Below are 27,841 nucleotides of genomic sequence, written 5' to 3'. Positions count from 1 at the left end.
CATTGGGGTAATTATATCACTGGTGGGATTACAATAGAGAAACAGCAAGAGTGTCTTTTATATTACTTGCTTCTGTGTCCCACCATAGTTGTGCACAGAATGTGAGCTGCAGGTTGGCCTCGATGGAGCTGGAAGGGAACACATGTCTTGTTCAGGTCTGTTTTACCAAGACAGAAAGGAATTCAGCTCAAGTCTTCTTGCAAAAGTAAAATGTACACATTGCACACCACTAGGCTACTTTCAAATGTATCATCATTGTAATTTTTTTAGTCGGCAACTTGCAAATATTTGCAAAATTAAGTAGGAAAAGACTTGTAATCTAAAAGTATGGTTACACCTTCTTTACCCCAAGGCTACCTTCAAACAACATTCACACATTACCCTGCTTACAGTCAATGTTTTTCTTTGCTATACAGTTACTCTTCCCGTCCATACTGGCTGAGAAAACAGCTGTCTCTTCCAATGTAAGTGCCACAGTCCTTATGTGCAAAAAAAGAAAAAGCTTTCCGGAGTTCAGCTGAAGCTAACACGAGGCTCAAGCAGTCTAAGGTCTTAAAATCTAAATCTAAAGGATTTCCCCTTTGTGCTGCTACTCCTTCCACAAAGGATGTTCAGTAAGAAAACAATGCCTGGAGAAACACCAGATGATTTTGCAACAGAAATACTTAACTTTGGAAGATGTTCACTTGATCTGATTAAGCTTAAAATAAACTTTGAATATGTTTTTGCACAACACTGTGGATTTTGTTCCTGATTTCTTACATTAGAACCCATTCAAAGTTAGCATGAACAGAACGAACAGCTGTAGCAACCTAAAACCATTTCAATATGCGTATAGTAATGTTGGAAGTATTTTAAGACAGACTATGTGAATGGGAATTTGTGCAAGTCCAGCATTATTTAACAGGAATTAGACTTTAAAGCTGAAACCCACTTGATTTTCATTCAGCACAGACCCGACTTTCATCTCAGTTGCCTTGTTTTTGCAAGACATTCTCTCAAACCCAAGTCTGGTGTTACACAGAGTTTTCTTAACCAGGTGTGTGTATACTTGAATGGTAAGAGCCCACTCAGCAGCTGTCCAGGACTGGAAGGGCCTCATTTACTTCTACCCACCCAAAGTCTGGCTGGGTATTTCCCAGTGGATGTGCTCTATCTTATCAGTGTGTGTGCCTCTGTTTCTTTTTCTGCTGACAGTCCCTGTCTCGTGTCTCGTTCAGGAGGCTGCATGTACGCACTTGAAACATGAAAACACAGACACATGGTACTGCCCTGTTAACCACATTTTCATCAGCTACTGCTGAGATGCACATTCCACTGCAGAGAAGGGGGAAAGAGGGGCCGGGGAACCAGATGGAAGCCAACCGAACAAGTGAATGAGCAGAGGGAAAAAAAGAAGCAAAAAGCGAGCGGGGAAGACGTGCAAAAACACCTTGAAGGTCCAAGCAGGAATCTGAGATTGACATTTTCTGTCCGTGTCGGTCATGAATCGCCACAGTGTTCTGGGCGTGGAGGCCTTGTTCCTCTCTGATACTCTTCAGTTTGTAGTTTCCTAACATGGTTACTGGGATTACTGATTCCACATCTGTTACAACAGCTTTTGCCCAGACGATTCCTCTGAATGGGCACAGTGTTCATGTTGTGCGAAGGCAATGGCAGCCAGTGGTGGGAAATAATGATAGCTATTTATAGAGCCTTGAAAATACCACAGCTTCCTTCAATCTGCCAGTCCTCAGCCAAGATGTTAAGCGTGTGTTGCAGACTGAATGAGTCTGAAAGGAAGGGAGGGAGAAAGTTTTTTTCGTCACTGGGTGGATGCACTCACTAATTTCCTGTCTGACATTTAATGATTCTTACTTGCAGCTTACATCAGCAGCCCTCCCTCCATTCGTCACCTGCAGGTTTTACCTCCTAAAAACAAAATGTCAAGGACGGAATTAGAAGCTGAGAAGATGATTAACTTTGCCATGACTAAAGCTCTTTATGAACACTGCATTTTTAGTGCAGCATAAGTGGACGCGCACTGGGAAGTGAAAACAAACATTCCTTCCAAGTGTGGATCATGGATATTCTGATAATAGCTCACTTCTGCTCTGAACTGTTTCCCAGCAACACTTTTCCCACAGTTTTCACACACAGACGCGCAAACTCTCTTTGTTACATCACACTGCTGTTGTAAGGAAAAAAATAGCAAATTAAAAAAAGTTTATTTTTTTCTTTCAAGTCACTGAGCCTCTCAAGTTATATTGTGTTTAAAACTGTGTTTGACACAATGAATCAGCTGTGCTGTACTTTTCCACTACATTTTCAGAATTATGCACAGCAGTATGTTAGCAAGAGTTGCACAGTGAAGTCAAAATAACAAAGGCCAACTTCCTAAAGGAAAATGGTAAACAAAAGGTCCAAGGTCACAGACAGACTAGTTTCAGACGGACTTCCTTTATTACACAACTATGAATAACTCTAAATAGTTCAATATTTCACTGTTACTTCAATGTACATCGTTCATCACTCGTCATCATTGTAAGCAAAGACTTACTTTATCCACAAGGAGGAGCAGTAGGGCCACACAAAACCTAGATTTGACCATTTCCAAGTTTGCATCCTGTTTGTCCCATTTGGTGTCCCAAGTTACAACAAATGTAGCATCCAGAATTTATAACTAGCATAGGAACCATTACTGATATATAGTATGTCATTGTCATTATTATTCATGTGTATAAGCTGAAAAAGAACAACTTTCATTCATATTCTAATCTAAATCTGTGTAGTGACAATATAATAAAGTTAAAGCAGAAAAAGACTGTTAAAGAACCAGCAGTTACAGTTAATGGAATGATATATGCTGCTGAAAGCTAAATTGTAATGTCAGAATCATGTCACATCATTACTGTAGTTACTCACAAAGCAGTTAAATAACGTGACAAAAGTTGAGTGACAAACAATCTTAACGACGATAACATTACTCGTAATGGTAACCACAGTTGCACTGAGTAATATGTCTGGCAATATAATAGTATACTGCCACAAAACAATAGGAATGATAAAGATTCACCACTAAAACAATGCTTTCATGAAGAGACACTCAAAAAGAGATGACTGGAAAAGCGTTGTCGACAGGAGATAATAAATAAACAGGCACGTGATTTCTGGGTTGTTAATGGCCCATTAACCATGTGAGCTGGAGTGACTATCAAATTGTAAAAGTCCTCATCAGTCAGTTAGAACTGAAGAAGCCTCTTAAATGAGAGGTGAAAGGTTTTCCAGAACCTAAAAGAGAAGTTCAGGTCCTTTTTACTGAAGCTCCTAAGATCACCGCGACTGTAACACTCAGGTGGATTTAGGCACTTTGTAGCACATGTTGAATGGATGGGAGCCAATTAGACAAGTCCTTAGATGTGTAATTTTCCTGCAATACACAAATCATATAGAGGGAATACTGCAAATGTTGTTGAGTGGATAAGCTAAAGAGACTATCGAGCTAGCCAGGAGTCAAACCTAGACTCTTCTGATCCGTAGTCAGACGCGTTATGCATTGCGCCACTAGCCCTACGTTTCTGTGCCTTTGGTCACCGCATTGTTGCCACTGCAATGCAGGACAACACCATACTGCCTTTTCATTAATAATTTTTGGATTTGATCGGCTCATCAGAGGCCAGTTCCAGGAAATTAACTTACAGCCTTCATTCCCCTGTCATAAATATTGCTGTGCCTCAAGTTAGCAGCAGAATATTCCTTATTAAGTAGCACTGTGGTCGTGGGAAACATGCCAATAAACGATATGAGAGTACCTAATATGGCAACTGCTCTTGTGTGGAAGGTAAGGCTCTACAGAAAGTGATGCATACAGACATTGCTGGGTGCAATGTCTATCCAGTCTGCTGTGCATTGAGCAGTGTTTAGAAACCCCTGAGGGTCATAAAGGACACACCCATGCAACAGCCTGTTGTCCCTTGTGTCCTCTCGTAGGAGATGCCGGATTCACAGATTGCACACCAGCAGGTCAAGGAGCTGTTTACTTTTTTTTTCAAGCTATAGGAAAACTGACTCAATGACGTAGACACACAACCACTTCCACACTTACAGCTTCCTAATTCTGATTTTTGAAAAAGAAACAGTTGATATGGTTGTTAGAGGACCTGTTGACACACTCACAATAATTCGAACCTATGAGCAATATTTTTTTTAACCTCAGTGCAATATTCTAAAGAAATTACGATAAACAAGACCTTTTACATATAGGTTTTACAGTATGTCCTCTTACAAACATTTATTATTGCTCTTCTGTCTTCAGAACTACAAAATGTTTCAGCTGCTTTTTAACCTTTTATTTGTGTATTGTGTGTAAGCATTTCACGTGACTGTACTTGTACAACAATAAACATCTTGAAAATTGACTGTCAAAAATCAAACTCTTAATCTGAGCAAAGCTTTGTTCACTGAGTGAGAGAACAGCAACTTCATTACAGACACAGAAATTGGTAGATAAAGTAAATAAGACTGTTGGCGTCTTTGTGGAGAAAGATTCATACTGCAGCAAAAATAATAAACCCACACACACATCATAGGTTTAAAATAGTACTTCAAAACCAAAAAAAAAAAAAGAAGAAGAAAGAGTGCTACTTGTCATGGACTTTCCACCACAGTCACCTGACCTCAAACCCAGCGAACATTTCTGAGGCATTTGAAGACTGAGAAAGACAAACATTCCTCTGGAACATGGTCCGGTCATAATGGGATAACTTGGCTAATCATGTTTTAACAAACTTGTGGAGTTCATGCAGCTCAAGTGCATGTTGTCATTAAAGCAAAATGTAAGGTTTTGTAATTAAGAATAGATGAAATTTGACACCAGTACAAAATACAAGTATCATCACTGATAGTCTCAGACTTTTGGATGCAGTTTTATAAATTAAAATATATTCCTCTGATGGTGGTTTCAGTGTACAATGACAATATTATAGCAGAGCTAACTTGATACAGATGACTTGATGAAGCTTAATCATAATTTGCTACAGAAAACACAAAGCAGTTCAGTTTTCAGTCACTTGGCCTGCATGAAACTGATCAACTGTTTAAAACCAAAACTGACACTGTGTAACTTTGAAACAACAGCCGAACAGTAGAAATCCTTGAGCAGCAACAGCCTCAATGGCTTTTACTCGTACTTTTCAAATACAGAACTTACACTACATATGACCCAACAGCCATGATATTTAATTATGTGGCTAATTTATGCCAATATATCAACTGAAGGCTAGCCAGAACTGTTTCCTTTTACATTCAGGTAGAGAAAAATAACAGCAACAACAAAGCAATCTACATTGCTGAGCAAAATAAAAAAAATTGTCATCATACAAATGCGTACATAGCTTGTATAAAGTGACAGAAAGTAACATGGTAAAAACTATCAACTCTAATGCACATCTGCAAATGTAGCATTGCAAATCTTGGTGTAGAAAACTTTTTTTTTTTTTTGTATATGCAGTATATAAGAAGCAATATCTTAACAGATGGACAAAATGCATCCAAAAACTCTGGATTGTCTTTTCTTTTTTATCAGTAATGTCTGCTTATGAATGCACTGCTCAAATCTGGGTCAAAGGCGCAACCACATTTAGTGCTTCTTTGTAGCATTTTATTCAATATGTCACACCTCCTACCTCTCATATCAGTTTCCTTTTCTTATTCTAAATGAACCCTTGTCTTGAAAATACACAGTTTCACCACCACCCTTTATTTCTTTAGCACCGCTTTACAGAGACATGAGTATTGCATTCTTAAAGACACAGGTATGCTGTTGGTAATTTTTGGTGTGGCTGAATACCATTAATAACATTTTACAGACCAAAATACCAAGAAAAGCAACAGTTGGATGAAGACAAAACAGTCACATAATTGTGAAAAATATCCATCAAAAGAAAGATTCATTGAGCACTTAGACATCCTCCAAAATCTTGTTTTTAGTGGTGATATTGAGATTGGGTTTCTGATTCACTTGATTTGCTTCAATCTCCGAGGAACCATCGGTTTGAATCATATCTATCTGCAAACTTTTTTCTGTTTCTAACTAATCGACAATTAAAAGTTATTCTGTTCGGAGAAGCACATGCAGTGCACTTCCTGTAAAAAAAAAAAAAATCTTTTAAATCAAAATTTCAACTGTACAAAAAAATGAACAAAAAAGAACAAAAACGAAAAAAAACAGTTTTTTTCTTTTTCTTTCTTTTATTTTTTTTTTTTACAGATTTTTACTGTTTTGTAAAGTTACAGATAATAAATAGTAAAATAACATGTATTACTTCATGTGTTAATTGTAAAAACTACACACTATTGCATTACACACTTCAGTCAGATATTCAGTTTTTCATCATCATTATTTTTTTTTACAAGATTTTTTACAAAGTAGCTGCACAATATGTGACTGCATGTCACAAGCTGGACACAAAATAAAAATATCATTGAATATAACAGTTATTTTTGATGGACTGTTAATAGTCTGTTATGCATACTCCAGTGCATATTTATTATACTGAAAGATAGATAGAGAGAGAGACAGACAGACAGACAGACAGATAGATAGATAGATAGATAGATAGATAGATAGATAGATAGATAGATAGATAAACATAAAGAATAGTCAATAGTACAATGTGCAGAATGAAGGTCAGACAGAGCCACTGACGCCCACCTCTGCCATTGGCTGAAAGATACAAGAAACGTTTTTAGCGGAATCTCATTGGCTGTGAGAACCAGGAAGTGTGGGAGTAACCAATCCACTGAATAAAATGGTTTGACAGCAACGAGTGAACCTGTCTGCTTCCCTGGAGTTGGAGTTCTCACTTTAACAACCTCAGCATCCTGTTTTTAAAATACTTCACTAATTTAAATTGATTTAACCGCTCGGTTTACATATTCTCATATCTATCATGGCGGCCTACAAGTTGGTGCTGATTCGCCACGGAGAGAGCAACTGGAACCAGGAGAATCGGTTCTGTGGCTGGTTCGATGCAGATTTGAGCGAAACCGGGGAGAAAGAGGCGAAGAGAGGTGGACAGGCACTGAAGGGTGAGAAAGAACCGAGTCGTTTTTTCCCTCCATCCATTGTACTGCTTGTGACTTGTTATTGCATAATCGCCCCTGCATGCATCAGGTCGTAGACGCCCCCTGAACGTGAGGCAGCGATGCTTTCTTGTGGCTGCTCTGGTGCAGTGATGTTCAACAGCCTCACAACAAGAGAGCACACATGGAATTTATTGCTTTAACTGATAATGCAAAGAGGAAAAGCTGTAAAGCAAATTAGTTAATTGGGGGCATTTTGTAAATGATTTTGCATCTAACCTCAGCAGAACTACAAGAAATCACACAAATATTCTTCTCTCTTTATGCACAAGCAGTAGCCTCAATAAATCAGACTGCCATGTAACTACAGCCTACAGGCTCTTGTTGGCTAAACAGGTGGTTAGTTTATAGGAAAATGTACAGTTTTGTTATTTGTTTTAATGCAAAAAGTGTCAAACATGCTCTGCAATCAGCTTCTCAAATGTCACAATTTGCTGCTTTTCTTTGCTATATGTAAAGGCCATTGTACTGTACAATAATTCCATTTTTTGTGGGCAAAACAGATACACTGAACCTTGTGCTCTGTGAAATTGTAAATACAGTTTTTGATTAATCAATTAATTGAGAAAACAACTTTCAATGAATGAAAACAATCCAGTAAGGCTAAGACTCACTTTTCTTAACTCTCTTCAGAGTGTCCTCTATAACTTATGTCTAATTCAACAAGTGCAGTTATTCTCAGAGGCCATCATGAAGTAATTTACTGAATAAATATTGGAACATGTGGAAATTTCTAAACAGTCCAAAAAATACTATAGTGCTTCTCTCACTCTCTGAAACTCACAGATGCTGGCTTCCAGTTTGACATTTGCTACACCTCTGTGCTGAAGCGAGCCATCAGAACATTGTGGCTGGTCTTGGACGGCATCGACCAGATGTGGGTGCCGGTGCACCGGACCTGGCGGCTCAACGAGCGTCACTACGGTGGCCTGACAGGACTTAACAAGGCCGAAACTGCCGCCAAGCACGGTGAAGCTCAGGTGAAAATCTGGAGGCGCTCATTCGATATCCCTCCTCCTCCCATGGGCCCAGACCATGACTACTACACTATCATCAGCAAGGTAAGATATGCTATCGACAGTACACACACACACACACACACACACACACACACACACACACACACACACACACACACACACACACACACACACACACACACACACACACACACATAACCATGGAGCTTTGTCGGCCTGTGAGGAAATGAATGGTTTGGTACATATTGGCCAACTTGAGCAGTTAACTCTACAGAGGGGAAACAAAAAGGAGGCATGACTTGAACATGTCTCTGTGTTCTGACCCTTTGACCACCTGTGTCACCAATAATGAGTGAAATCAGCAGAAAGGACTGAAATATTTAGTGAGAAAATAGTGGATTTAAGGTCAAGGTTGTCAGTCTTTTTGTGCACAGCACAGTCAGCTTGAATATCTAAAAGTTCTACAGGTTTACATACAGTGCAAATGAAACCTGACAACCATGGAAATTAGGTAACTAATGATTTTCTAGCAGGAGCCCTGTTGCTGTTACCCAATGGCATGTCCACTGTGAGTTAATATATGACTGGCAAGAATGAGATCTAGGCTAAAGTTCAAAGTTCAGTCAAAGTAAGAACAAGATGATCATGTGTTAACAGGGACAAGCAGACATTAAAATATATTTATAGTATTAATTATCTCATCACATTTTTAAGAAAGGAAATTTAAGAGAAGGGGATCCAGCTTTGGTATTTATGTTACTTAATCTACTTATTGACATTGTCTTTATTGCAGGACCGTCGCTATGCAGACCTGACTGAGGACCAGCTGCCTTCCTGCGAGAGCCTGAAGGACACCATCGCACGAGCACTGCCCTTCTGGAACGAAGAAATCGCCCCTCAGATCAAACGGGGAAAGAGGGTGCTGATCGCTGCCCATGGAAACAGTCTGAGGGGGATTGTCAAGCACCTGGAGGGTGGGTGGCGTCACACAGTTTAAATGAGATCTTCAGTCTGTGGGCAAAAGTTCTTACTCAGCAAGTGATGGCGTTGCATTTGTCAAGGATTTCCCTTTTAAATACAGCATCTTAGTTTAACTGTAACTGTAAATTAAATGTTGTACAATTGACTGTAAAATTAAATCTTTTTAGGAAGGGACTCTCCACACTTTATTTTGTTGATTTTCTGCACTCATCTGTTTAAGTAGATAATCTACTGAACAGAGCTTACATGCTCCATCCACAATCTGGATATTAATATTCCTTTAATTCTGCAGCCCAACAACTGATTTCTTTTTAATTTTTGAAAATAAATTGATTTTAATGAATAATCAGGATTTAAAGTTCAAGTTTAGGTACATTTTTTCCGCAAAAATTAGTTAAAAGACCATCAGAAAATTGAAGATGTGTTAATTTTTTTCCTGTTTTCTGGCTGTAAAATGGCATTATTTTGGTGATTATTTTAAAGATAACACATATTTTAAATCTTTCCCGTGGATTTTGAGGTTAAATAGTTAAATATTCAGATGTTTTTTTCTTGTTTGGTGACAACAGCTGCAGACAGAGAACCAGTTTTCAGTCGAGTTCTGTCCAAACTGAAGCCAATATCACGTTGGATTAATTGTCAGAAACAAAAATCATGACTAATATTCCTTTAATTCTGCACCCCTACAGCTGTTAAGTTTTTGAAAATAAAGTGATTTTAATGAATAATCAGGATTTTTAGCTTAAAGTTTAGTAAAGTTTTCCTTTGATTACCCATAAATAGTTAAAGGAAAGTTGAGAATGTGTTGATTTTTCAGTCTGACTGTCCTTTTCTTTGTGCTGCCACATGTAGGAATGTCCGATGAAGCCATCATGGAACTGAACCTGCCAACCGGCATCCCCATCCTCTACGAGCTCGACAAGAACCTGAAGCCCCTGAAGCCGATGCAGTTCCTGGGGGATGAGGAGACCGTACGCAAAGCCATGGAGGCTGTTGCTGCTCAAGGAAAGGCCAAGAAGTAAAGCAACAGAGAAGCTCCCTCTGTGTACAGTGGGAAAGTTTGTCCCACACAACTGGCCTCAGATTAGCGTTTTTCCTGAATCCTAATTTATTTTGGGTTTTAATACTTGACTGAATACACTGTAGGTTGTTGTTAAAGCCAGCCTCACTCTACATGCACAGTGGAGGGGAGCAGTAGGTGGCCATGGACTGGGATACATTAGAGCCATGGGGGCCACAGCTCTCAAGAGATTGCAAATAATATTTGTTAAAATGGTACACTTAGGGAATAAGCATAGGATTGAAATACACAGTATTACTAATGAAGGTGGTGTCTTGGCTATGTGAATATCATACCTTTTACAAATGAAAGGGGCGAGGCTGACATCCTGGCTGTGGTCTGTCTGCCACAACCAGCTATACACATGTGAGCCACAGTATGTGTTTTGAAGCTGCACACACATCAAAGGCTGACAAACACAATTTACACAAATAAAGGAGGCTTCTGTTTGCCAATGCTCTCTGTATACTGTATGTCAAATGCACTGATGGTGGTAAAGAAATTATGCCTGCCGCAGACGCCAATATATATTGTAATCTATTAGAAATTAATTTAAAATATTTACACTCACTGGCCATTATTAGATGAGTTTGAATTTAAAAGCATATGTTTGATGTATTTCAGTAATAAGTGATATGATTTTGCAATCTCTTGAGAGATTATGACCAATAAACAGTCCTTTTCTCTTACATTGTCTGTCAGTGAATGGACTTTGTGCTGTCCCCTTGCATGTTGTCATTGTGTGTATTGTGTCTGACAATTTCTATGTTTCTTTTTACATTCTGAATGGTACCAAACACTGTTTTGCACAATATACATGAACAATCCATTATTTGGATTATGGTCCAGCAGTTTCTCAGTTTCACTGTAAAGCATCTTTAACAGCAAATGAAAGGTCTAATTCTAACCAGAATTACTGTTTCTGTGTTCTACCATCTTTGGGGTCGTAGTATTCATGTGCCTCCTCCTCCTATTCCTACAGTTAATGTCCACAACTGTCTTCACAGACTAACAAAGCAGAAGTTGTGTTTTAGGCATCGCTGAATGGAATATCTTAAAATGTCTTACAGTATTAACGTGATTCCTTAACAAGTGTAATTCCCTCTGTGTTGGGTAAAATGTACCTCGAAATCCCTGATCTAATAAATGTACAGTTATGTGCAAATCTGCTGAGTGTGTTTGCTTTTTTTGTCTGGGTGAGATTTATTTTTATTTTTAGAAACAAAAGTTATTCTCTTATTTGATGTTTTGATGATGGTAGTAAAGACAGCTATCTAACAAACTGATCAAAAATCTCCCATAAGTGTTAGATTTGGTGGAGATGTGGTAACTGTGAAGGTCATAGCATAGATGTCATATAAATTTCAGGCTCCTCAAACCATTCAGCGACCCCCGAATGTCCTTTGGATGGACATACTGCCATCTGTGAGGATTTTTTTAAAGGTGCTGCTAGCTTAACATTGAAATTGATACCATATATATAAGTAGTATAATATTCATATTAACACCATTTATTGTGCAATTAACGTGTGAGCTGTGCTTGACCTTTAAAGGGAGAGATATGGGTTCAGGCATTAAAGTATATTCCTATTTTCTTATAAGGTAGTAATTCTATCTCAAGGCTGTTTCAGGCTGGAAACCACAATAATCCTCCCTATGAGATATCACCTGTAGCTGCATCACATCACAGCTAACAAAGGAACATAACTGACATGTAGAGAGCGGGAAAAGGTTTCAAGGAGGGTTGTTTTTACAGGATACGGCAGCTGGAGATGTGGACATATCTGTGCACCAACCAGGGAGAACTAAGTCTAAACCTCGCTCCTTCCCTACCTTGTAGCCATTCACATTTCACTATTTGAATTATATGCATATGTCCTATAGCCCATCACATTGCACCATTCTGTATAAGATGTTGTGTCCATATCAGACCTTATCCTTTTCTGGGAGGCTGTTCCAAACAGAAAGGGTCCTTGTACAAGATTTTTTGAGACACTGATATTAGAAAATAAACAGTTAATTTGAAAGAAGTAGTTTGTCTTCTGTCTCAGGTAATCAACATGTGATCTCACACATCCTACAAGGACCTACAGATAATCGCTCAGAACTAGTTTATGTTGGTTTTCAGCTTTCCTTCCCTCAAGGGAGACAAATGGAAACATGGCGCAGCATAACAGAGTCACTGGATCCTTACTTTGTAATAGCCAAAGGTTAAGGTTTTTCCTTTAATTTGTAACTCATCTCTATGTTTGTGTTGTAAACTGTCTCTTTGAAATATATATCTACATATTAAATTATATATTGCATTTGCAAAATAACAGGACTTTCAAAAAGATGTATACTAACCCTTTCAGAAATGGGAGACAAAATATGAATTTAGTTGGTTTATTCTTAAAATAGAAAAATGGCATAACATTCTCAGTACAGAAATACAAACATACCGTTTCTCATGACTAGCATATGGGACAATAAGATTAAATACAAACCACTAGCTTATAAAGTCGGTTTTATTTTGCAAATGCATGGTGGTGACAAGAGAAAAGCGGATGGACAATATTTGCAAGTCAACGTTGTCTGTGAGAGGAACCTCGGTGGACTATCGGAAATATCCCTTTAAACTTAGTGACTTCTGGACTCAAAGTTCCACAATGCAGTTCGTGTAATGTTGTTTGAGGAGACGACAGGCGGGAGACGGTGTTGCTGCTGTGATGATTTCAGCCCTGGAGCTTTTCAGCGACTTGTTATTCCCGCCGTAGATGGAAAATGAGGAAAGCAACAGAAAATCAAGGAAACACTCGGTAAGAAGACCTGCCGACTCTGATTTCAGCCAGTTGCTAAGTTGCAATCGGGTTAGCCAGCGAGCTAAACACTTCCTGAAACGACGGCATGCTAATTTTCATGATACACTTTAAGTTAGCCGCTATTGTACGACTTACATGCGCGCTCAAAGTACTTATTTGGGTTATTCTTTCCGTTCTGGTCTGTTTATCATTAACGCAAACAACGCTGACACGCTACTAAAATATACACGTTTTTATGCTGTTTTGCCTGCTAACGTTAGCTAGCTGTTCCCCTTTGTAGCTGTTGGTCTGTGTAATATTACTGTTGTGTTTATGCGTGAACGTGACCGAGATTTCGAACTGACGCTGCTGGGCTGGGGTTTAGCTTCAAAATGTAGATGTTTATGTCGCTGCTGACAAAGCGACATCACAATCTGTCAAAGCTAACACCATGTAGCCTGGAACTATTTACTGCTGTAGAACTCGTGTTGTCATTTTCACGTAGCATGCTGTGATTGGTAGCGGTTAGCTGAGATGACTATCAGGTGTCTCCTTAGCTGCGGGAGGAGGGCTAGCTCTAGGACTGTCATGTATGCCGCACTGGGTTCTTTGCCGTTTTATTCAAAAATAAATGCTCACTTATGTTGCATTGTTATTGTCTTGGTTACTAAACACATTTTGGTTATTAAAACATTTGTCCCTCTGGCTTTCTTACAGAGCACTTGGAGAATACTTCTCACCGAAGAGTAAAGGTGGGTCACAGCGACACATCCTCATTGTCATGTGATCAGAGGTTGATGTCTCTGAAAACAACGTATTTGACTTTACACCGCGAGGTTTGCTTTAATATGTGCGTTCTCTCTAGACTTGAATTTACCTTGCAGTAAGAGATGGAACAGTATTATCTGGAATTAGTTTAATGGCAGTTTTCAAATATAGCTTGTAGTCTATAAAAGTTCTGCAATTAATCCTGCCTTCAGTAAGGTTGTAATGATTAAATTTTGTTTAAACCGATTCAGAAAGGTGTCAATTTAAGGTTGCTGTATAAAATGACAAGCGTTATTTAAAAGTGTTAGACTTCCTTTATCCCAATTGACATCGCTTACACAGAATTGTACTGTATATTCAGTGTTGAGAGAGATACTCTATCTTTGTTAGTGTGTGTGCATGTGTAGAAGAAGAAACATTTTTTGTAACTTTCCAGCCTGACCTGTCTGTAGCCACCTGAGCTTGGAGTTAGTGCTTAGCTCCATCTCTTTCCTTTTAAAGGTCAAAAGCACAACTCATGAATTCATTGCACATTAAATGGTTATTGTTATCAGTATTGTAACACTCATATGTAATATCAGTTTCAGTGTACAAATATCAGTACCTTTGTGAGATCAAAATCTGAACAAATTTCAATGTTCAGTTAGTAGTGCCTTTATGAGATAAAAAATCAGAACACTAATCACATTAAGAAGAGGTAGTTGGAGTCTCAAATTAGCAAACCTGGGCTTCATTTGTTAAAAAATGGATGTAGGATTCACCCCAAAAGTTAACAAAAGCACAAAAGACAACATAATAAACAGATTAATGCAACTCTGCACACCTCGATGCAGAATGTACGTCTGCTCACTATGCTCTTATCATGCTACAAGGAACTGCAAATGGTCAGTGTCAGTCTATGGAAGATGTTGATATATAAAATGGAAGTGGCAAGTGATGGTTGTAGCACCTGATAGTGCAGTGGTCCAGCAGGGACCTTTGCTCTACCACACAGTGCTAGGGTGGCAGCAATCCAGTGAACAACATGAATGTCCCTTTGTCTTTTTTAAAATGTCAATTTGTCTTTTAAAGGGAATGAAACATCAGCGTTAAAACCTACCTTTTCTGTTAAAATGACACAACCATGGACAAAAATATAAGACAGGACTATTTGCATTGCAGTATTGGAGTATTAATCAGTTGTGACAGCATGTCGCCTGAAGAGATGATTGAAGTTTTTCTGCTAAAATGCTGTAACAAAAACAGTCCCTTCAGGAAACCGTAATGCATGTGTTGTTTTTCTTCCTTGTTCTAGTGAAGGACCTCACACCTGGCTGTCGACCACAGTCCTTTCATCAGGATACTCCAATGAAACCCTCTCAGGTCCCGAACCGGCTTTCTCATCCACTACCGAGGCGGGTGTTGCCGCTTCAAACACCTCAGCTATGCTACAAGGACAGACCACATTCACGTTGGCACCCTCCTCATCCCTCTCGACCATTTTGTTCAACAGAGATTGTTCCAAACAATGCAGCTAACAATGGAAACTTGGTAAATAGGCCCCTGCTAATGGCAAGGGACAGACTGGATCCTCAGCAGCATTCAGCACCACCGGGACCAAGACCTTTCTTTGCTTCTTTTCTTTCACCAGTTAGCCTAACCAACATGAATACCTCACCTAATGGGCCACAACCCTCATATCCCCCTGTATTTTCCCCCGCAACGCCTCACTTCACGAGTGATCGCTCCTCATCCTCCTACATCAAGAAAAATCCAGTGACTGAATCCAAGGTTACTTTGTTTAACTCAGGAAGCAAAAATGTAATGACACAAAACCAAGAATCAAAACAGGTATTGTCTCATTTTTAATATTTTGCCATTAGTGAATCTTAGTGTTGATGCTTGTCAAGTATCTCTATGAACTTTTACTGTAGCAGTCGTGATGCTGAATTGTTTTTGGTCTTCCCATTCACTCTGTCAGGGTCAGTCTAGCGATGTGAGAAGTTACACACATACTGTCGTGCTGCGCAGGCCGCCGATAAGCCTGACAACCTCATCACTCAGCAACGGAGCAACCCTCGAAGTTAAGCCGCCACCCTCTTCAGGTCCAGAGCGCTGCCATCCTGATGTCAGCCGGAGGCACTCGTGGGGCTACCAGCCTCCAAATACCCAATTTTCTGATGGGAGTGGTGCTTATAGTTTTCCTTTCACCCACAGGCCCACTGCTCCTTTCCAGGTGAAGTTATATCTTATATCTTTAAAGACCCCTGAAATTCATTTGAGGTTTTGCAGCCCCAGTGGAGGGTTCCTGCATTCTGCCTGCAAAGCTCTGATTGACTTGGTGGTTTTTCCAACCGCTAAAGGAAGCGTCACTAAACACGGTGTCAGACCTGTTTGACGCAGCATAAGTGATTCAGAGGTTTTCAACAGGCTACATGAGAATGGCCACAAGATGACAATAATAGCTTAAAGAGTATGTAATCATGAGTAACACTGTCTTTGTTGAAAAATCACTACAGGAAATCTGCTTCCTAGGGATTAACTTTTACTTCTTTTTTTATAGAGCCAACAACATGTGCCAACACCTTCAAGTGAAAATGAACACAAAATTACAGGTCAGTACATGTTGTCCTTTACTCCCCATTTGTCTAGTTCTTACTCATCATTCAACGCTGCAAAATTATAAAGTAGCTGACATTGTATCGGGTTTGTCACTTGAGTTGTTTACATCCTGTAGTTTCAATACGGAGAAAATGCAATTGGCCTGTAAATAATGTAACAAATACAGATGGCACTAAAATTAAGTAAAGTATTTCCAGATGTAGATCCTTTCTGTTTACGTTGTAAAGATTCGGTAGCTTCTCTTTCACACATGTTTTGGGGTTGTTCTGTACTGTCAATGTTCTGGACCAGAATTTTCTCAACATTGTCAAAAGCCTTTCACAAGCCCATTGCTTTAAATCCATTCTTAGCAGTACTTGGCATTGTAGATCAAAATGTCATAAAAAAACAATTGGAACGCAAAGCAGTTTCATTCTGCTGTCTGTTGGCACGAGGATTAATTTTATTGAACTGGAAGCAGGCAGAGCCCCCCACTCATGTTAACTGGCTCAGAGATGTAATGATGCATATGGAACTGGAGAAGATTAGATACTCTCTGCAAGGAAGAGAGGAGAAGTTTTGGAAAGTGTGGTCACCTTTTTACAATCTGTACCGAGAAGGCAGCAATTAAATATAAATATACATTTGTCATGCCAACTTAATTTGTAATTATCATCTCATCCACCCTTTTGTTCCGCTCTTGTTTTTGTTTTGTTCTTTGTTTTGTTTTATTTTGGTTTAATATAGAAAGAGGTACTTCTTTACTTTTCAATTTCAAGGTCCAGACGTTATTCTTAATATTTGTATTTTGGGCTGGACTGTATATAATAATGCAAAAAAAAAACAATAAAGAGTGTTTAAGATGTCTTCATTAAAAAAAAAAATACAGATGGCACTGAGATTGTTCACTGGTGGAATGTAACTTAAAAAGTGGACTGACATATCTTATTTGGAAAGTGTAATGAGGGTTGATGGCAGTAGTGCCATTTGTTTGTCTTCTCAGAATTCCACCATATCCGATAATACAGCACTAGTATTTAATATTAAAATGTTGGAACACAAAAATGTCAGATTTCATAATTCCCCAACCTCTGTTTTATTCATATTAATTTTACTGTTTTTCTAGTTTGGCCCTCATGTGAATTACTTAAATCGAGGTTCTCCGTTTCTAAATGGCTAAAAATTGTAAGCCTGATCGGTTGGTAGTTATATGATAAGCTGCTACCTTTATATGTGATATATCACCTCTGCAGTTATTTTTAGTTTTGATCACGTATTTTGTCATAGATCTATAAAAACAAAATAACTGAAAAAAAATGTCAAAAAGAGAAATGGAACAGATTTGCTATAGGACACTGAAAAACACAAAGTCCTCCATATAAGAAACTAAGACATTTCAAGTGTTGTCATTTTAAAAATAAAAGCGAGTGATTTATTACCAGAATAGATGCCAGGCAATTTTTTTTGTTGCTGGTTAATGTTCTCCAGGTGACAGGTTGTGATGTATTTGTGGGTAATTATCAGATTAAAGCACACAGCTGGTAGCATACCAACTCTGGTGAACATTGATATAGATAGACACTTGTAAATGCTGAATAGTGGTGAAAGAAAAAAAAGATTTTGTCTTTTTTTGTCTCCTGCAGTGGACTTGAATTGCTTTTCTCAGAAGAGATACAGGGAGTTTGAACACTGTCACGAGAATATCAAGAAACCGTGTCTTCAAGAGGCAAACTGTCATGAAACACAAACAACAAATTCCACTGTTCAGGGCGTTTCACTGGTCTGTCAGCCATCACCGAAGAACACTTCAGTCTTGGAGCTATCACCCAAAACCACAGAAAGTCTTTTGGTTGAGGAGCTGGCATGTGGACAGTCGGCATGCTTGGAGCCATGGCCAGTGTCCAAACCCTCGCAGTCAGGCTGCATATCGTTGTCCCCCAAACATTGTACCAGGAGCGCACCATCAATGGGGGCAAAGCAAGTCTTTTCAAATGCTGCTCAGAATCATAAAGTGGAGACAAAAGAGTTAAAATCACCTTCAAAGTCAAGTGAAGAAAGTGTGAAAAAAAGAAGGGAAGAAAACCACAAAATGGATAATTCAAGCACTTTGTTATCTTCTGAGTGTCCTCAGATGGAGAGTAAACGCTCACCTCATGCTGAAGTAAGCAGCCACCACTCAGGGCATACTGCCTGTAGTACCTCAGGCTTATCAGTGAAGCTACTAAACAAAAGCAATCAAGTGGGGGACAGCAGAAAATCGGACAGTAGCATGCCTAAACCAACCTCTAGACCAAATTCAGGCTCTTCAAGCTGTCGTACAGTAGAGCGGAGAAAAACTTCTCGTAGAAGAAGACCTGTAGTGCCGCTTGATGATGCAGATGAGCTTTTCACCCCTGATCCCTTTACTTACGTAATCAGCCCTGCATGTAAGAATGCTAAGCCCCATTTAAAGACAAGTGGGGAAACAAATAAGTCACCCATATCAGAGAAAGGTTGCTTATCCAGCCCTTCATCCAGCACCAGTCCCTCATTAACTGGATCGTCACATAACAAAACTCCCAACTCTACAGTGAAGGGATCTACTCATGCAGCATCTTCCTCCGCACGTAATACACAAATCTGCTTGCCAACTGTTACTTTAAAGCGGGTAAAACTTGAAAACTGCCCTCCTAAAGGAAAGGAACTCAAAAACAGTCCCATCAGTTCTTCGGGCAGGCAGCTAAAGAATGAGAGTGTAAAATCTGAGAGCAAACACACATCTGCGGTCTCCAACAACACGAGTTCCTGTGAGACTGATGCTCCTTCCTCCGAGCAAAGTCATACATCCCCCTGTAGACGGCCAAGTGAAACGAGTAGAAAGCAGGGGAATGAAGAAGATCCCATAGATGTGGAGCTGGACCTGGGCCTGAGCTTTGCATTGGACATGGATGTAAGTGAGAGCTCACACGACAGTGAGGACGAGCAGTTGATTTCATTCCAGGAGATAATGGATGCCAAGCCTCCAGACACACCAGAGAAAGGAGCCTTCTCAGAGCCGAGTACACCTGGACATCCCACCTGCCAGTTAAAAAAGGTAAACTTCACATGAATACATGATATAAACTCTATGATCTAAAGGCCAGTGAACCTCTGTTTTGATCTAAATGCCACCTGTTGTTTCCCTCCACAGCTCACATTTCCATCCATTACAAGGTCAGGAATCTACAAGAACAATCTTGACCAGATGCTGACGGAAATAAGCAACAATAAAAAGTATATTATTCAGAAAATTTCATTTATTATCTTTTATTGTGTTTGTAGCATCTTTGAAAAAGTGGATTTAACATCCTCTGCATTCTTTGTATCCATCAGAGCGAAAGAGATTGAGACACAGCTTCTTAATGCATGTAATGAGGACCTGCTGAGGATCGCTGAATATGAGGAGACAGAGGAGAACCAGGAGGAGGGCATCTCCACTGAACAGCAGTAAGGATCTCGTCTATTATACATCATCACTGGAACACAGTCCTCACATGGTACTTAACTGTAGACTACATGTGATGTTTTATCATAATTTGTTTTCTAGGGAATTCTTGCAGCGCTACTCGTTGATGTCCAGTGCAATCAGGGAAGTGCCCCCAGGAGAAGTAGTGTTCAACCTGGAGAAGTTTGGCCAAATCTTTAACCAGGATACACTGCAACTCAGGCAATGCATGGTCACTCCACAGAGGACAGCACAGAAAACACTTCTTTGGTGAGCTGTATTTGTGTCTCTGTATGTGTATAGGAGGAGTCAGAGCAACGTGTTAAACTGAAAGTCAGCTCAAAAAGTCAGTAGATATTACCATATTAGGCCATGTGTCAATTTGTGAATTGATGGTGTCATAAGTACGGCATGTTTTACAAATAGAAACATAAAGTAAAGCAGGGCATAACTCCCTTTTTGTAGTTATTAATATTTTCAAGGCTGCTATTACTACAATATGCACATAATTTTAAAAATTTACCAACTGGAAATCTAAACATTTTTCAAGTTAAGTTCTTTAAGTAGCCAGATATACATCAATCAGGCATAACATTATGACCACCTGCCAAACCAGGAACACCTCACAAGCGCTGCAGTTTGGAAGATGCTCTGACCCAGTTGTCTAGCCATCGTGATTTGGCTCTTGACAAACTTGAACAAGTCCTTACGCTTGCCCATTTTTTTGCTTCTAACACATCAGCTTTGAGGACGAAATGCTCACTTGCTTCCTAATATATCCAACCCACTGACAGCTGCCATGATGAAGAGATAATCAGTGTTATTTGCTTCACTTGGCAGTGGTCATAATGTTGTACCTGATACATTTATCAAGGGAATGAATAATTGGGATTTTTAATGTTGCTTTTCTTCTGGCCACAAACTACATTTTTGGGCTCATCACTGAAGTGTTGTTGGGTCCATCGAGCACTTTGTCCTGTGGGATGTATTGAACATTTCAGCCTCTCTTAGTCATTAGCAAAGCTTTAGACTGTTAGTTTTGCTAAATAATGCATTACATTCCTCTTTCTCTCTCCACTTATACCCCCCTGCTTTATTTCAGGTCCAGCCCAGCTCAGCTCAGACTGAATTTGAATATTGGATTGTTCCAGGAAGCGTACAACTGTAACTCACCCTGTCCAACTCAGATTACCCGTTTCCTGTTCAAGGTAGGCTCAACACGCACCTGTAACACGTTGGTAGTGATTTTGATGTCCAAATGTTAGTCTTGGCAGTAATTCTTCGGCGATCTTTCCAGATGATGTCCGTCCATAGTGAGAGGATGGTATCTGAAAAGCTGCTGCAGGCTCTGTGTGACATCGCCTGCACTGCTGCTTATCAGATAGGTCGGTAGCACCACTCCTGCCAACAGGCTTTTGTGTTTTGTCAATAAGGGGAATGATACTAACAGATGTTTTTCTTTGTGTCTGTACTTACTCAGTGAAAAACGGCAGCAAGCAGTTTGAGGTATGGGTGCCCAGTTTAGCTGATGTGACGCTGGTCCTGATGAATATGGGAGCTGCGTTTGTCACACTCTTCCCTTTTGAGAATCTACAGCCTCCATTCACAGAAGGAGATTTGCTGTAAGTAGCATTTCTTTGTGAGTTACTCATTCATTTGTTTTGGCTTAAAAAAAAAGAATGTAAGAAGTCAGCTGAATGTTGTTTATTTGATATATTTTAATTTCAAGGAGTTGAACTTCTGTGTGTTTGTGCAGGGAGGACGTCTACATTAAAAGTGAGAGTCCTTCCGATGGCATGGAAGAAATCGCTTTCCCGGAACACAACTGCAACAACGTCTTGAAGGTATAACGCAGTAGGAAACGGATGGTTCTTAAGAGCAGTTTACTTGAGAAAACACAGCTTCATAATTCCGTTTTGGTTGTTTCTCTTGGTTCTTGTTGGCAGTATCTGTACTACTGTATGGGCCTGTGCCCACGTGCATACAGCGACGAGGAGCTGCTGCTGCTGCTAACTGTGGCTGGCAGGGTCGGCCTGGACGCACGGCTCATCCTGCAGTCCACTGTGGAACTGTGCCCTCTGCAGTATAAAATTGTCAACAACTTCAGGGACTGGGACACTATGGTCAGTGATTGAATAAATGAGATTCTTTAGATTTGCTAAAAATCCAGAGGGATTTTGTTAAGTTTGTCTTTTTGCTGATGTGTTTGGCCTTTCGCTCAAGGTGTCAGTGCTGTTAATCCAGTATAGTTGTCTATTGTGAAGGCTTCTACCTAGTTAAATTTTATTTTTATTGTCTTTAGCTTCCTAGAATATGTCTGGCCCTCACTAATTTGACAGATGACCATCACAACATGTGCCTGCTAGTTCATCTGCTGCCTGACAACACACGTGGAAAGTAAGGCTTTTTTTTCTCTAATCTGCTTGTCTAAGTAATTTTTTATTGATTTTATTGCTGTATTTCTTACATTGTACCACATTTTTAAAAAAATATGACTTTGTTGAGACAGACAACTGCGCAGACATCTTAGCATGTCCATGATCTCTAAGCTGCTGGATGGAAATTCCTCTTACAGACCAACACAAAAGGAGTTTCAGGTAATTTGTTAACATTTTCCTTTAGAACATAGCACTTGACGTATATACACTTTCCTTGTGCAGCAGTTTTGAAGTCATTAATGCCATTTGTGTGGTGCTTAGCTCTCTGAACTGAGGCCATACCTTCCCCGCATGCAACCTTCCACCCTTCTCCGAGGCTTGCTGAGGAATTCGAAAGATAAAGAAGAGGACATGGCCATCCTCGACCAACAGGTGGACATTGTGTTAAATTTCAAAATGTTCCTACCTCAAAGTCATGTTAGATTCTTCTTTCACTAAATTTTTATGTGAGTCTGAGTCTAGACTTTGTGTCCACTGTGTTCCAGTCCTACTACCTGTGCTACAGCCTTTTGACGCTGACAAATGAAGCATCCAATTTTCATTCCTTCACGGCTCATCAAAAGGTAAATCATTTTTCTTTTTCTGAGCTGAAAACAATCAAGATTGCAAATGTTGGAATTGTTATATTCTTGTTGTTAAAGCTAAGTTGCCATGGTTTTTCCCCTGTTTCTTAGGCTCAGCTGCTGTCCCTGTCATCCGAGTTGAACGCACATGTGAAGTGTGACATCAGAGAAAGCGAGAAATGTCTTTACCGGAGCAAAGTACGAATTTTTAAAAAAATGTTGGGTTTTTGTTTGCATCTGTAGGTATTTGGAGGAGGATTGACATACAGTAAAAAGAAAACAGAAGTATGCATTTTCTGAATACTTTCAAAATTTATTCTTATCTTGTTCTGAAGGAAATTTGTTTTATAGCCAAGCACCAAACACACAAGTCAGAAGAATGCATTGATGACAGTAAATTTTCAAAAACTGCACCTACAGTTGTAAGCTAAAAGCATGATTCACAAACAAACCTTAGGATTATATACAATCTTAACAACAAAAAAACATAAATACCAAATATTTACTTGATGTTTTAGTAACTTAAAGTTAGAGATCAGGTGTGTGAGTGTATTTATTGCATTAACAAAGTTTGGTTTTTAATGCCTGCGGGTATAGGGATGATTTTAAGTGCCCTGTCAGGTTTAAGCATGGTATAATTATGTCTAGAAGTAAGTAACATTCAGGATATCAAACTGTTTGATAGGAGCAGTTCAGAACAAAATTGCTAGGCGTTTTTACAGACGTCTTCATTTTGAAGGCTGTGCTCCTAGTGTTGATATTCTGGATGGTCCTGTAGTTCCTGCAGATTGTCGATCAGTGACTGCTTATTGTGGCTCCTGGGACCATCTTCAACAGCTGACCCATTTCTCAGCAGGAGTGGCAGCACTTTGCTGACAGACTAGTCGTGCTTTGGGGTCCCACCAAATGCAAAAATTGTGTTGGTATGTGAAGGTAGCATCCTCAACACCTTCACACCAAGCTGACGTTCCACCTGCCTCAGTACCTCTTAGTTAACCACTTTGTCAAAGCCCTTTAACGCTATAGAGATAAGACCAATTGGTCTGAAGACAATTTTAAATCGTTTATTAGATAAGGAAAATTGCATGTTTCACAAGTGCAAGCATGTTTTCAGTTTGTTACAAGTTAAATCGTTTTTTACAGTTGTCAGCTGTTCCTTCAGTGGTAATTTGTCATCCAATTCATGCTCCAGACTTGATATCCCAAGTATCAGAATTGAACAGCTTCTTTTATTTAAGTTCTACCTTCAAAAGTTTTCCAAAGAAAACAAAGATTTTTTCTTCTCACCTAAACACAGCCTCCCCACCCTATGACAAATTGTTTTAACCCTATAGTTTGTTGGCATAGTGCTCCCCACAAAGATGTATACATATCCAGTCTGTCAGTCAGACTAACTTATCACTCCTGTGGAGCAAGAAAATAGTTAGGGGAAATTCTGTTCTGAAGTAGGCAAAATCTTACTGATACTGACAGTAGTTCAATTTCAGATGAACATATTTTCCCCTGGACTGTTACAAGAATTGTTTCCTCATTGCTTAATTTAATAAAAACAGGCTCAGCTCTCCAACCAGGCTGTTTATTAATGTCTTATGATTGGCATACAATATATTTGGATGAGGTTAGACCTGTCAGCACTGTGACAACATGTTACATTTGTCTACTCAATAAGTGAAAACTGTGCCTGGTCCATAACCTAAAGTTAATCTGTTTATTTTTTATCAAAGACCAACAAATATCCACAAAGGAGGAGAAGGGAACCAATGGGTTTTGACACCAAAAACAAGGAACTGCTGGTCATATCTGATTGTTTTTTGTTGACTAAAATATTAATTAATTGCCTAACTGTTTTAGCTCTAAATGGAGCTGCCATGGCCCCTATTCTACTAAGGTCACATGTTTGTGCCCATCCCCGTGTGGTTTTACACTAAAACACACTTTGGGAAACTGTTTTCTTATTCAAATGCTGCCCAAAAACTGTGACAGAAATGTTTGTACTGCTGTCAATATGTAAATCTGGTTTGTATTCGCAATCTGTAGCAACATATGCAAATCATTTTGATGTTTCAGGGGTGCTAATCATTCACTACGGTACGCTGTTTGGAAACATTATTCTGTGTGACAAGATTTACTTTTTCCTCATCTCTCTCCAGGTGAAGGACTTGGTGGCCAGGATCGATACCAAATGGCAGATGCTCCTTCAGAGGACCAGGCCTCTTGATGTACATTATTCACTCTCTAATACACTGCACTCTTCCTTTTCTTTCTTTCTTTCTTTTTATTTTCTGAAGATAATCATTTCCTATATTGTCTTTCCCTCCTTTAGGGCAGGCTGTATGATTATTGGCAGCCGGGGGATACACTGATCAGCAGCCAAGAAGATGAAGGAGATGAAGAGGCCACTGTGATGGAAGAAGAGGAGGACGCTAATGTATCAGGGGAGAGTGATGGCGGGATGATTGCTGAGGAGGAAAAGGAGGAGAAAGAAGCAGAGAGGGTGGAAGCAGAGGAGGATATGATGCTTGATGAAAAGCCGGGAGACATGGTGGGACAGGACGGTACAGTGAATGCAGCAAGCAAAACAGAGGATGCAACAGAGTCAGTTCCTTGTGACTTGAACCAAGTGATGCCTGAGGCGGAGCCTGAAGTACAAAAGGAGCCTCAGGCAGAGGATGAGCAAATGGATGCTGCGAGCACAGATCGTACTGATGTGGAGGGTGAGACGGTTTGAAAACGAGAGATTTTTCACTTGGTACCAGCAGGTGATTTTGCATTAGATATTTTCATTAGTTTGCAGTGCTTTAAGAGCCATCGCCTTAATGTTCAGCTCGATTTGCACTATCTTGCCGGTCTTCCTCCATCCCTAAGCCCGAGGTTTCATAGTTTTCCACAGTAAATAGACACAAATATTACCTGTATATTTATTAATAAAGCATTTTAGAGGAGATGAGAATGTTTTTTCTACTTTGGAGTTTGTTCTGCACATGAAGCAAAATATTGATTTAATGTTATGTCTTTTTTTCTACAAAAACAATAACTTAATGTAAATATGTTTAGTAAATTATCTCTTGCTATGTCACTGTTTTTGTCTCCTTAGTTGTGCCGTGTGTTGCACACTGCTATGGAGTGCCTGTGTTTTTTTTTGTTTTTTTAACATACTTGTTGTCTTCTGGCAGTACTGTTTGTCCAACTTTAGTAATTCCTCAAAAACTTTTTTTTTTTTGGTGTCAACACTCAACTCATCCAGACTGAGTAACTTAAAAGCTAATTATTTTTCCAATTGTATGTATGATATTGTGATGAAATTGACCCTTGATGAGAAACAAGCCCAAATGTTTGTTTTTTTGTCCTGGAAATGTAAAAGAAGAATACCAAGTATACTAATTTTGTTGGTGACACTGCCATATAGCAGTGGCTGCTTTTCCTTACAGTGACTTAGTCTTAAACAATACGTTTACTGTACAAACTAAAGCTGAAAACGCAGCTTTAATTTGGTTTGTCAGCCACTGTAATAATTGTAAAACCAAAGTTGGCCATTTTCACAGGAGGAAAAGCGCAAAAGCCATTCATAACATTAACAACAGTTCAAACGAGTCCCAGTCAGCAATGAGTGAGCAAACCGTCATCGTACCGAGACCCTCAACTGAAGCAGCAGTGGAACTCATAATTTTATTTATACCTGTTTTCCTATTGTAACATGTCATGATGTCAGTTTTTGATGCCTATCTTGTTTTTTGATATGCCATTATAATTTCACTGTTGTTTGTGTGACTTTTGTTAAGGTTCTCTTTGAGAAAATATTTTTTAATTATTAAAAATATTTTTGATAGCCGTTGCCATGTGCAAAAAATAAACTTTGTTTACAAGCCCACAAAATTGTGTCTTGTATTTTGAAACCTGATTATATTTCCACAAGGTTTAACAAAGATAGATTGTAGTACTGTGACTAATATAGAGGATGTGTGAAATGCATACGTACATAGAAATAATTGTGAAAGATTGATAAAATTGTGGCTTCATATTTTGGGTAATCAATAATAGGCAACTTGTTAGATCCCAGGTTTATTGTGCACTTTGGTAAGAAAACAAAAAAACAGTGGTTTGGCATTAAAAATGTTTTCTTTTAGGCCGAACTCATACACTATTATTTGTATGCTCTGGGGTAGTTATAAATATACCATAATAACACAGGATATTCTATAAGATCATTGTGTTCTTACTACCAGTACTACACATCTCTAAATGGTTAGATTTACATGAGTTAAGAAAAGTCGCCCTGTTTTGTGACTATTCATTCAAAGAAACTCATGAGCCTTTAAAATCCTCTTATCTGGAGAAGTGCAGTTTTCAGTGGAGAGGAAGGGTGTGAAAACCTGAAATCTGAAAGGGAACCTATCCCTAAAGCTGTCAGACACACGTAGTGGAGTAAAAAGTATAATATTTATTTGTGAAATGTTGTGGAGTAGATGTATGAAATAGAAATACTCAAGTAAAGTGCAGTACTTGAGTAAATGCATTTATTTATGTTCCAACACTGGAAAAACAGCGATTACAAATGTTTATAAATGTCCTGTCAGATTGATGGTGTGACATGAGAACATATGAATCTCAGGGAATCATTTTTTTCTTGTGGACATAAGTGAGTAAAATTTACATTTTGTTTCAAGTCAAGCATGAATGTTAGTTCATTGTGAAATCATTTGCTCTGAACTTACAATTTTTTTTAACATCTTGCAACTAACATTGTGCTAAGTGGCAATCAGTCTAACTATCATTTCAACCCCTCAAATACAAATTTCTTGGTGCCTATTATGGTTACCATCCACCAGAAGTCCATTTCTGAAATCTTAGATAAATACTGATAGATATCAAAATGTTGGAATTTTTTATTTTCATTAAAAAAATACTACTTTACAACTGCATATACATTTTTTAAAAATATATGTTCGACAAGAAATTATCCTGGGAGAATTTTAACAAAAAGTAAACAGCACGTTTTTCTGGACTTTCACATGAGAAATGCGTACAAATTCTAAATAAAATATCTTTGTTAAATGCAGAAAGGAGTAAGTGAGATTAATTTGTAACCACGAACTACACGTGAAATCA

General features: G+C 39.0%; 2 protein-coding genes across 2 annotated transcripts; both read left to right on the top strand.

Moving 5' to 3' along the window:
* The first annotated feature begins 6,766 nt into the window (after window positions 1–6,766).
* LOC110948518 (phosphoglycerate mutase 1-like) lies at window positions 6,767–11,308 on the top strand. The gene is made up of 4 exons (XM_022190073.2): window positions 6,767–7,068; window positions 7,909–8,183; window positions 8,896–9,076; window positions 9,936–11,308. The coding sequence occupies exons 1-4, from the start codon at window positions 6,930–6,932 to the stop codon at window positions 10,103–10,105; spliced, it is 765 nt and encodes a 254-aa protein (XP_022045765.1). The 5' UTR covers window positions 6,767–6,929; the 3' UTR covers window positions 10,106–11,308.
* Window positions 11,309–12,777: 1,469 nt separating this feature from the next.
* slf2 (SMC5-SMC6 complex localization factor 2) lies at window positions 12,778–26,459 on the top strand. Its single transcript, XM_022190074.2, has 21 exons — window positions 12,778–12,941; window positions 13,641–13,675; window positions 14,986–15,521; window positions 15,652–15,906; window positions 16,234–16,285; window positions 17,915–19,344; window positions 19,441–19,523; window positions 19,623–19,736; window positions 19,837–20,004; window positions 20,837–20,942; window positions 21,032–21,119; window positions 21,215–21,356; window positions 21,491–21,578; window positions 21,681–21,857; window positions 22,037–22,131; window positions 22,244–22,331; window positions 22,434–22,544; window positions 22,658–22,735; window positions 22,847–22,933; window positions 24,886–24,954; window positions 25,059–26,459. Exons 1-21 carry the CDS (start codon window positions 12,907–12,909, stop codon window positions 25,461–25,463), a joined length of 4,242 nt encoding a protein of 1,413 aa, XP_022045766.2. The 5' UTR covers window positions 12,778–12,906; the 3' UTR covers window positions 25,464–26,459.
* Window positions 26,460–27,841: the final 1,382 nt, after the last annotated feature.

The sequence above is a fragment of the Acanthochromis polyacanthus genome, chromosome 15 (assembly GCF_021347895.1).
Source record: "Acanthochromis polyacanthus isolate Apoly-LR-REF ecotype Palm Island chromosome 15, KAUST_Apoly_ChrSc, whole genome shotgun sequence".
Lineage (NCBI taxonomy): Eukaryota > Metazoa > Chordata > Actinopteri > Pomacentridae > Acanthochromis > Acanthochromis polyacanthus.
This window is presented reverse-complemented; position numbering and strand designations above follow the sequence as displayed.

Coding starts and splice junctions, on each gene's coding strand:
- slf2 (XM_022190074.2), top strand. CDS start 12,907: ATGAGGAAAGCAACAGAAAATCAAGGAAACACTCG. Junction 15,907..16,233: donor GGCCCACTGCTCCTTTCCAG/GTGAAGTTATAT, acceptor CTTTTTTTATAG/AGCCAACAACATGTGCCAAC. Junction 22,934..24,885: donor AATGTCTTTACCGGAGCAAA/GTACGAATTTTT, acceptor ATCTCTCTCCAG/GTGAAGGACTTGGTGGCCAG.
- LOC110948518 (XM_022190073.2), top strand. CDS start 6,930: ATGGCGGCCTACAAGTTGGTGCTGATTCGCCACGGAGAGAGCAACTGG. Junction 8,184..8,895: donor ACTACACTATCATCAGCAAG/GTAAGATATGCT, acceptor TCTTTATTGCAG/GACCGTCGCTATGCAGACCT. Junction 9,077..9,935: donor GATTGTCAAGCACCTGGAGG/GTGGGTGGCGTC, acceptor TGCCACATGTAG/GAATGTCCGATGAAGCCATC.